Source organism: Chlorocebus sabaeus, chromosome 4 (genome assembly GCF_047675955.1).
Source record: "Chlorocebus sabaeus isolate Y175 chromosome 4, mChlSab1.0.hap1, whole genome shotgun sequence".
Lineage (NCBI taxonomy): Eukaryota > Metazoa > Chordata > Mammalia > Primates > Cercopithecidae > Chlorocebus > Chlorocebus sabaeus.
This window is the reverse complement of record NC_132907.1, coordinates 25206411-25216495: the sequence shown is the minus strand read 5'-3', so window position 1 is coordinate 25216495 and position 10085 is coordinate 25206411. Positions and strand designations below refer to the sequence as shown.

Here is a 10085-nt window from a genome sequence, read left to right as displayed (position 1 = left end):
GCTAGCAAGAGGTGGGGGCCTTTAATAATACATCCACAAGGAAATAAATTCTGCTGATAGGAAGCATGAGTTTTTTAGATGTTCAAGGTATGGTAAAGACATTCGAGGACTAGGAAGGGGCATGAACAAAGGCAGAGGCATGTGTAGTCATTAGTGCTGTTCCATAATGTTTGCTTTCTAGGCACTTGGTAACACTGTAATTCTTAGTCCTTTTGACTTTGGTGGAGCTGTGTGATTAGTTCAGGCTAATGAGTTGGAAGGAAAAGTGAAGTATCACTTATGAGCCAAAGTTTTTAGTTGTTCATCAAAGACTGTCCAGAACGCTTTTTTCCATTTGGAACAAAATTAGTCACTTTAGAGATGGTGGATGATCTGTCAGTCTGGGTCCCTGAGTGAGCACGATGAATAGAACACTCCATCAATTCTTGATGCACATGGGACATGAGTGAGAAATATAGCTGCATGTTTTTTATGTCAACAAGATTTGGGAGTTGTTTGTTATAGCAGCATAACCTAGTGAATTTGGTGCAAAACTAAGACATAAGAATGACGTACCTACAAAGTAAAATATATTTGATGGAACTGGTTGGGAGTAGAGAAAAATGAGATTAGAAATATGGCCAGAACCATATTATAAGAAACTTCGACACCATGCTGAGAAGTTGACTTGAACCTATAGACAATGAGCAATCATTGAATGATTCAAAATTGCTCCCTATTAAGTCATATAGCTAATCTCTTGGGTATTCTAATCAGCTGCTAGTTTTACACTTTCTATAAGCTTAGGAGATCTGGATCTGGAAAAGTTAGAGAAGATGGGGTTAGCGGTGGCATGCGAAGTGTGGGTTAGGCATGCCACCCCTGCTACACTCCAACAAGGTGTGCTGTGCTGGGATCCAGAGAAATGTTTCCTTGTCCTAGGAAACAATCTATCTCCTATAGATATAGTGCTATCTCCCTATATCTGAAAAGGGCCACTTTTCTCAGGCTAGGCATTTAGGTCAAAAGCTTGTTTTTCATATTAGTTTTTGAAAAATGAAATCTTTTGGGTTCACCTGTGCTCCTACCTCCTGTTTATTGGACCCACATTTGGAGCTATCTACTGCCGCTCTGGATTTTCTATTTGTGCTCCACTGTTCATTTTCAGGTTTGTTTCCCATTATGCTTCCCCGTCTCTCATATTCCCATGCACCCTGTTGTCCAGCAACCCAGAACACTCAGTGCTCCCCAGATCTCCTGCCTCGGTGACTTGACTTTGCTTCCTGCCCACCCCCAAGGCCCCAGGGTGGGATGTTTGTTATTGTTGGAATTCTACCCATTCCCTAGGACTCAGCAACTCATTCAAAGGATGCCACTTTCCCACGAAGATTCCGCTCATGGCAATGAATCTCTGACTTCTCTGGGCTCCTCTTTCTCTAGTAGGACCCTCATCTCACTAAGTCATTGAATTTTAGGAGTTTGTGGACATGGGCACAAATGACTAGACCCAAAGATCCTCAAGGGCAAGAACTGTCTGAATTATCTCAGCAGTCTTCAAAATACTTAGCAGAGCTGTGAGAATATAGGGCACCCAGATTTTGAAATTAAGTCTTGAAATGGAAAGCTTTTCAATTGGAAGCTTAAAAAATTGACTAAAAAGCTTTGTTTAATTTCCCCTGCTTTACTCCTTCAGAAGCAGTCTGTAAAGCACATGTTCTTTTCTACTACATCTCCACCACCTCCCAATTTAGTACTGACTCCAAGTGTCTTTTACTTTCAGATTATTTTCTTTCAGATAGTGATAAAGATGTTTAGTTGGAACACAGTGAATAGCAGTTCCTTTGGAAGGCTATGGCTTGGAAATAAAGAGAACACAAATGTCAGTGGGAATTAATCTCTCTTCTGCAGGGAGGAAGAGTGGAGAGCAAACAGTGTAGAAATGAAAAAAATGTCACCCAAGAGACTACAAATGTGTACCAAAGAGAGCAGAGTGATGTTTAACTTGTAGGAAAGTGCAACTAACACAAGTAAGGAGAAATAGTCTTAAATACAAATATTTAGGAAGGCAATAAAACTGAGGACTTAAAAAATTTAAATTTAAATTTAAAATTTTAATTTTTATTTTACTTTTGTCACAGGGGCTCGCTCTGTCACCCAAGCTGGAGTGCAGTGGTGTGATCATGGCTCATTGCAACCTCAAGTTCTTGAGCCCAGTCAATCCTCCTACCTCAGCTTCCCGAGTAGCTGGGACTACAGGTGTGTGCCACCACTTTTAAGTTTTTTTTTTTTCTTTTGTAGAGATGCGGTTTCACCATGTTGACCAGATGTGGTTTTTGTTTGTTTGTTTGTTTTGAGACAGAGCCTCGCTTTGTCGCCCAGGCTGGAGTGTAGTGGTGTGATCTCAACTCACTGCAACTTCTGCCCTTCTGGGTTCAAGTGATTCTCCTGCCTAAGCCTCCCAAGTAGCTGGGATTACAGGCGTGTGCCACCACATCCGGTTAATTTGTGTATTTTTAGTAGAGATGGGGTTTCGCCATGTTGGCCAGGCTGGTCTCAAACTCCCGATCTCAGGTGATCCACCTGCCTTGGTCTCCCAAAGTGCTGGGATTACAGGCATGAGCCATTGCGTCCAGCCAGACCAGACTGATCTTGAACTTTTGAGCTCAAATAATCCTCTTGCCTCAGCCTTCCAAAGTGCTAGGATTACAGGCATAAGCCACTGACCCTTGCTGAAATTAAGGACGTTTTACTGTTGAACAAGACTTGGTTGGGGTGAGGGATAGGAGGAGGGCTAAAGACAGCAAAGTAGTCTGATATTTGAGAGATATGACAACCTAAGAGGCCAGTGTTATTCTGAGTTACATAGGAACAGAAATTATTCACAACTGAAGGAGAAAGGAAGGGAGAGAGAAATACTAAACTTGGGAAAAAACATCATTGTGGTGTCAAATTCTGCCATGACCTTCTTGTTACCTAACATCTTAGGGCTCTAGAAGTATCAAACACCTATGTTTTAAGGTGTGTGTTTGTGTGTTGTGTGTGTGTTTTCTTTTTTCCAAGAACAATACAGACATTGTTTTCTTGCCAAGTCACAAATCAACTAATGGATTATTTTTATAGTGAAAAGTTCAGGACTTCAAGAGTTAGCCATGCATAAGAAGAGATTTAAAAAATGTTCTCACAGAGCAGTATGTTGTAAGTAGACCTTACTGGCACTGGTTTCTTGGCTGTCTGCTTATGATATTTCTCTACTTGAACTATGTCAAAGAGCAGGACTGGAGGCCTACTCTATCTCAGAAAAGATAGTTAAGAGAGATTTGTCTACGTTAAATCTCCAAAGACCATCCTGGCCATTGCTTCTCTTTCATTAGATGACCTGCCTCCCTTTTCTATATCTGGGGTGAGAAGTAGTAATTAAATTCCATTATGACTTTAATTGCTTGGATGCATCAAAGATGGGCTTTATTCCCCTAATGGAGTCATTACAAAGTAGTAAGAATATACAAATTCTCCTAACAGGGCATAATATGAAGACTGTGGAACATCTCATGCTTTTATTTCTTGTTGAGTTTTAACTTACATAAGTTTTCTTTGGGAAGAAGATAGCCTAGACTTTACTGTACCATGCTAGCTAAAGACAGTTTATAAAGTCATTATGTTCAAGATGAAAAAAGCATGTGGTATGTAAGTGACAAAGATGCCCCTGGCTTGTTTCACAGGATTGTCCAAGAGTCCTTTCCCTAACCCCTTGATTAAATGTGCCCTCTTTATAAGAAAATGATAGCACCAACTTAAGTTCAGCAAGATTTAAGCTTTGGGGTTATTTTTCAAATGGAAGTAGCACAAAAGGAAAGTTATTACTTGTGTCTGGGTGGAACAAAATTGGAGAGAAAGTATTGCATTGGCAATATCTACATCCTTCAGGAAGAATAGGCTAAAATCTTATTTGGTATTATTTTTCTTCTGAAACTTAGTTTAAAGATCACTGGAGATGGTTTTTGCGGTGAGTGCCAATATGTCTCTGTAAGATTTTAACAGTAAAATGTGCTGCCACTGAAGTTTTGTTGTGCAGAATCAAAAGGTATGTGTGGAAGGCAGAGCTGAGGGAGGTGTTAGATACATTTTCAAGTTGGGTTAACCCCATAGCAAAATATTTTGATGCTGTTAATATGTATGCTATTCATTAGAAGAGATATCACTTCTTGAATTGCTTCCCAGTGTGTATCTGAGTACCAATTAAATACTTGATAGTTGAAGTAACCAGGCACATATTGTGTGTTAACTATCTTAATGACCCACATAATCTGCTAAGGAATAAATTTGTGGGAGAAAAGAATTGGTAGATGGTTTGGATTGAGTAGTCATAGACATTTACACTAGATTTAAACGACAGAAGTAGTGAACCATTTGGAAATACAGGAAGACTTTTCAAGGTGGGGAAAGTGCAAAGACATCAAAGTAGAAATGAGATTGGCCTGCTAGAGGACCAGAAAGAAGGCTATGTGAGGCTGGAGTGGAGGAGTCTAGGGCAAAGTGGTAGAACATGAGGTGGAGAGGGATGCAGATCATATAATGCTTTGCAAGTCAGGATGAGGAATTTAGATTCAGTGCTTAGTAAGATTAGAAGTCATTAGTGTATTTTAAGGGGGAAAATACTGTGGCTGGTGGTGAACTATGGAGTAGAGGAAGGCAAGAGAAGATAGGGTGGGAATTAAGTGGTAGACATTAAGTTGGCTGGGGCAGCGCTCTAGGACTGGGTTGTAGTAATGGGGATGGAGAAGATGGATGAATTTAGGAACAGTTGAGGGAAAGATGGTGTGGTGAAGGAAGCCAGGTGAGCAAGCAGATGGGATTGGTCTCTAGGTCCAAGTGGGAAAGCATTGCTTTTCCTACAGGAACTTTCATGTGCATTCAGGCTGTAAGGACCTCAACTTTTTAAAAGGCCACAGTGTTCTCACAAGTTGTTGGGGAGCTGGTTCAGCATTGACTTCTGATCTCTGGAGATACTTTCATAATCAGGGAGCTGCCTTTCTTTTCATTCTTTCACACTCTTTCTAGACAGGCTTCTTGGATACCAGGGGTTGGTGGTGGGTGGGTGGTTCTGGGGATGGTTAAATTTGCCTGGGCAGCCTCAGAGTTCAAAAAGGAGGGACAGGGAAGCTTAGCTAAGAACCAGGAGTTTGATATACTTAATCTCTCATTTCATCCTACTGATGACTTTGTGAAGTACATCTTTTTAATCCTAGATCTACAAAAGAGAAAGTTGAGTCTTGGGGAGGTTCTTCATTTTGCTCAAAGTCATACAACTTGTACGTGGTGTAGCCAGGACGGGAACCAGAGCCTGGCTCTCTGCACTTCCCACACCACTGCTGAATCCGGGTTTGTCTGTTTTCCTTCTCTTCTTTTAGCTATCGTCACACAGATTCCATCATAGAACCCATCATGGGGAGGGCCACTATTTCTCTTTCTTTTGTATACTATGTTTTCTTGCCCTACCCCACAGAGCAAGGTGCTCAGCAAACGTGGCTGTCTGGAGGCAACACCCGCTTCTCACAGCCACACTTGGGGCTGGGGTGCGAGGCAAGGCAGGGCTGGCGAAGTGGATGGTGCGTCTGCTACCGCTGCTAGGTGATGGGAAGCGACTCTCCTGCCCGAGCGTTGCCCCGAAGGCATTTTCCATTTCCTAGGGCCCTCCCGCTTTCCATCCCTCACCTCTAGCCCCTCGGCTTCAGCTCAGGCCCCTCCGGGAGCATCCCTTGCCGATGGGCTGACAGCATTTGGGGGCACAGGGTCCTGTTCTCTGCGCTGTAGCCCATCTGTGCGCAGAGCCTCGTTCCCAGGCGCCTGGAGCCCGGCGGGCATTGACGTCAAGCGCCGGCAGAGCGCTGCCTACAGACGGTTGACCCGGGCCCTCCTCCACACCCCTTTCCTTCTTCGCCTCCTCCCTCTTTCCTGCACAGGGGCTCGGGCTCACTATAAAAGGCGGGAGCGCGGGGTGCCCCAGCAACGAAGAGTTTCAGCACCATGGAGAGCTCCCGCGTGCGGCTGCTGCCCCTCCTGGGCGCCGCCCTGCTGCTGATGCTACCTCTGTTGGGTACCCGTGCCCAGGAGGACGCCGAGCTCCAGCCCCGAGCCCTGGACATCTACTCTGCCGTGGAGGATGCCTCCCACGAAAAGGAGCTGGTCAGTATTTCCCTCGCTCCCAACCCCCTTGAGCTGTCGCGCTGTCTCTTCCTTTGCAAGCCTCCCTCCTCCCCCCACCCCCACTCCTATTCCCAGAGTCAGGGCGCGGGGAGCTGAACGCAACGCCCAGGCACCCGCTGCCATCCGAAGAGCGTCTCGAGCCCACGGGCTCCTGGCAGTCTGTTGAGCGAATCCCTCATCCCGGCCCCTCCGAGCAACAGGAGCCTCAGCGGCTCAGAGACCCGCAGTCAGTACCTGGGACAGCGCCCGCTAAGTTTCTACCCCTGGACCATTCCCTGCGTCTGTGGAGTCCCACCGCAGAGAGAGTGTGGGTCCGGGGCTCCTTATAACTAGGGCTGGAAGTGCACACCTGGGCTGGGCTCGCAGCCAAGGCAGCAACTTCAGGCTCCGGGGCGTTGTGTTGCAGATCGAAGCGCTGCAGGAAGTCTTGAAGAAGCTCAAGAGTAAACGTATTCCCATCTATGAGAAGAAGTATGGCCAAGTTCCCATGGTAAGGTTTGTGGTCACTCCCTTCCCGTGTTTTTCCAGGAGAAATTACACCCCCTCGAATCGTACACACTATCTTCTCCCTAGGATGTGGCTAAATAACTTAGGTAATGGACTTGCAGGATTCTGTGGGCTTCTTCTTCCTTCCCGGGTGAGGAAATGGGAAAGCAGGAACAGGGGTTATAAGAAAGTGTAAGTCTATTGTTTGTTGCTCAGGAAAAAGGTCTGATTTTTTCCCCTCTGAATGGGCAAGAAAAGGAGCCAGGAAATGTGATGCTCCCCTTCCCCCGCCCCCCAACCCTCGCCACCTAAAAATGGAAGAAACTAGGATAAAACTAATAATGTAAGTTTCTTTTAAAAATGTACTCTCACTGAAGTTACAAGCACAAGGCTCCCTGTTTCAGACCTGACTGTACGTAGACTTCCTGTGATGGTGATGGGGTTCAATTGCCCCTTTCAAGAAACAGAGATTGCGTTGACTGTGAGACTTGCCTGTTGGGAGCCTGGATTTTTTCACACTCGATGATCACATATTTTGTTGTTTGCAGTGTGACGCCGGTGAGCAGTGTGCAGTGAGGAAAGGGGCAAGGATCGGGAAACTGTGTGACTGTCCCCGAGGAACTTCCTGCAATTCCTTCCTACTGAAGTGCTTATGAAGGGGTGTCCATTCTCCTCCTTACATCCCCATCCCTCCGCTTTCCCCAGAAGACCATACCTTCATCCCTGGAGTCTGGCTTTAGCAACAGATAAAGTTTTTATTTTCCTCTGAAGGGAAAGGGCTCTTTTCCTGCTGTTTCAAAAATAAAAGAACACATTAGATGTTACTGTGTGAAGGATAATGCCTTGTGTGGTGTTGATACGTGTGTGAAGTATTCTTATTTTATTTGTCTGACAAACTCTTGTGTACTTTTGTGTAAAGAAGGGAAGCTTTGCTTTGAAAATTGTATTTTTGTATGTGGCATGGCAGAATGAAAATTAGGCTAGCTAATCTTGGTAGATGTCATTGCAACCTGGAAAATTAATCACCCTAAGTGACACAAATTGAAGCATGTACAAATTATACATAATAAAGTGTTTTTAATAATTGCCCATAGTGCATTGTTGTTTCCATGTAAGTAATTTAAGTGGAAATGGTGAGATTAATCATGCTGTTGTTTTCAAAGAGAAATATTTTAAAGATAGCAGCCTATTGGGAGAGTGGCACCTTAGCTCTAAGGAGTTTTGACTGTTAATTAGGAGTTTGCCAAGCCAGTTTTAGTATACTCTATTTTTCTTTGATTGCAATGATGTGGTGTGTGTGTGTGTGTGTGTCTGTGTGTGTGTGTGTGTGTGAGAGAGAGAGACAGAGAGAGAGGGAGAGAGAGAGAGATGAATGAGATGGAGATGGTTGGAATTGAGGTGATATGATTTTGCTTATTAAAACCTTTAGCCAGACCCTTTAAACAGTGAGACCATAAAATATAAACTGTTTCATGTTTTAGTCACATTAAAAGCAATTTGAAAAATTAGAACTTTTGTTTTGACAATTCCCTTATTAGAAAATATACATTGATTTAAAGATATGGGCTGTTTAGGGTTGTTATTTGCCTAAAGGCTCTAAGATTATGAGACCCATTCCTTCCCACAAGTAAATTCATACTCTTGGAAAATTCTCTATTCCAGGAGAAACAGTCAATTCAGAAAATAGTTTTAAGGGGAACAAATAAAAATTGGGGGAGGTGAGAATTCAACTCAAGAAATTAAAACATATTAAATGTACAGTTAAGTAGCCTTTAAATGTTTCTGAGTGCTTATTTGAGGTCACATTTCCAACGGTTTAAACCAGACTAAGTAACATCTAAGTAGCAGTATCACGAGAGAAACAAATGTTAACAGCTTCCTAATCCAAACTCAAGAGGCACTTCCATAATAGCAGATTTTAAAAATAAAACCCCTCCACTGATTCATAGGGAGTTTTCTGATAGAAAATATTCTTATACACAGTTACCATTTGCAGTGTGATTATTACTATTAGCATGCCTAATCTAGTAAGACAGATATTATTACTATTTTTCAGAGTAGAAAACAGAAGGCAAGAGAATTGTGGAATTTGCTTACATCATACAATTCTGAATAATAATTTTAGCTTTAATCCCTTTGACTCCAAAAATTTGTCCTTTTTCTCCATGTCACTTCAGGCAATCAACAGACTGGGCTTTGAATTCCCCAGAAAGCATATCTTTCTTTAATAAAAATTGTTCACTAGGGGCCACGGTATATTTTTTGGAACTGCACTTCCACTTGAATTCCCTTACACAAGGCTATATGTGATTAAAATGTGATATATTTCTTTGTTTGTTTGTTTGTTTATTTTGGTTTTTTTGAGACAGGGTCTCACTCTGTCACCCAGGCTGAAGTGCAGTGGCATGATTATGGCTCACTGCAGCTTCGATCTCCTAGGCTCAAGTGATCCTCCCACCTCAGCCTTCTAAGTAGCTTGGACCACAAGTATGCACCACCATGCGTGGCTAACGTTTGTATTTTTTGTAGAGATGGAGCTTTGTCTTGTTGTCCAGGCTGGTCTCAAACTCCTGGGTTCAAGCGGTCGGCCCGCCTTGGCCTCCCAAAGCGCTGCGATTACAGGTGCGACCCACACCACCCAGGCAGAATGTGGTATGTTTTAACCTTTAATAAGTGCAAGTAGTTATTTAATAGTTTCACAGTCTGCTACTTTTCCAGAAATCATTTCAGTTAGAAAATTCTTGAGCCCCTTAACTATTCCCATCTGTATCATTCTTAAATAAATCAGATTAGGACATTGCTTCAGTGAACAGGCAGGACCATCAGGGATAACATACAGAACTGCCTTCTCTCCTTATTATTATTGTTTTTTTAGAGACAAGGTCTCATTCTGTTGCCTAGTCTGGAGTGCAATGGTGCCGTCCTAGCTCACTGCAGACTCAAATTCCTGGGCTTAAGAAATCCTCCCACCTCAGCCTCCCAAATAGCTAGGACTATAGGTGCACACCACCACAACTGGCTGATTTTTAAAAACTACATTTTGTAGAGATGGGGTCTTGCTTCATTGCCCAGGCTAGGTCTTGACCTCCTGGGCTCAGACGATCCTCCTGCCTCTGCCTTCCAAAACACTGAGATTACAGGTGTGAGCCACCACACCTGGCCAGAACTGCTTTCCCTTTTAGCCTGGTATGTTTCCCCAAAAGCAAGAGATGCTGGAGGAATTTGGAGTTCAAAGAAAGGAATATGAACTTGACTCTAAACCTTTTTAGCTTGTTCCCCTCACCCCTACCTCTACTCTGTCATCCCTCCTTTCTTGTTTGATAAGACTAAGGGATATGGACAAGTGGCTATGGGAAATTGGTAATGGGGAATCTGTGGGCTCTGTATGAAGAGGCTTTTTTTTTCCCCAAAAATTT

The 10085-nt window shown here is 43.4% G+C and overlaps 1 protein-coding gene across 1 annotated transcript; it reads left to right on the top strand.

The window, feature by feature from the left end:
• The first annotated feature begins 5949 nt into the window (after positions 1 to 5949).
• On the top strand, positions 5950 to 7755 carry CARTPT (CART prepropeptide). The gene is made up of 3 exons (XM_007974878.3): positions 5950 to 6162; positions 6590 to 6673; positions 7218 to 7755. Exons 1-3 carry the CDS (start codon positions 6004 to 6006, stop codon positions 7323 to 7325), a joined length of 351 nt encoding a protein of 116 aa, XP_007973069.1. The 5' UTR covers positions 5950 to 6003; the 3' UTR covers positions 7326 to 7755.
• Positions 7756 to 10085: the final 2330 nt, after the last annotated feature.

Coding starts and splice junctions, on each gene's coding strand:
- CARTPT (XM_007974878.3), top strand. CDS start 6,004: ATGGAGAGCTCCCGCGTGCGGCTGCTGCCCCTCCTGGGCGCCGCCCTG. Junction 6,163..6,589: donor CCTCCCACGAAAAGGAGCTG/GTCAGTATTTCC, acceptor GTTGTGTTGCAG/ATCGAAGCGCTGCAGGAAGT. Junction 6,674..7,217: donor AGTATGGCCAAGTTCCCATG/GTAAGGTTTGTG, acceptor TGTTGTTTGCAG/TGTGACGCCGGTGAGCAGTG.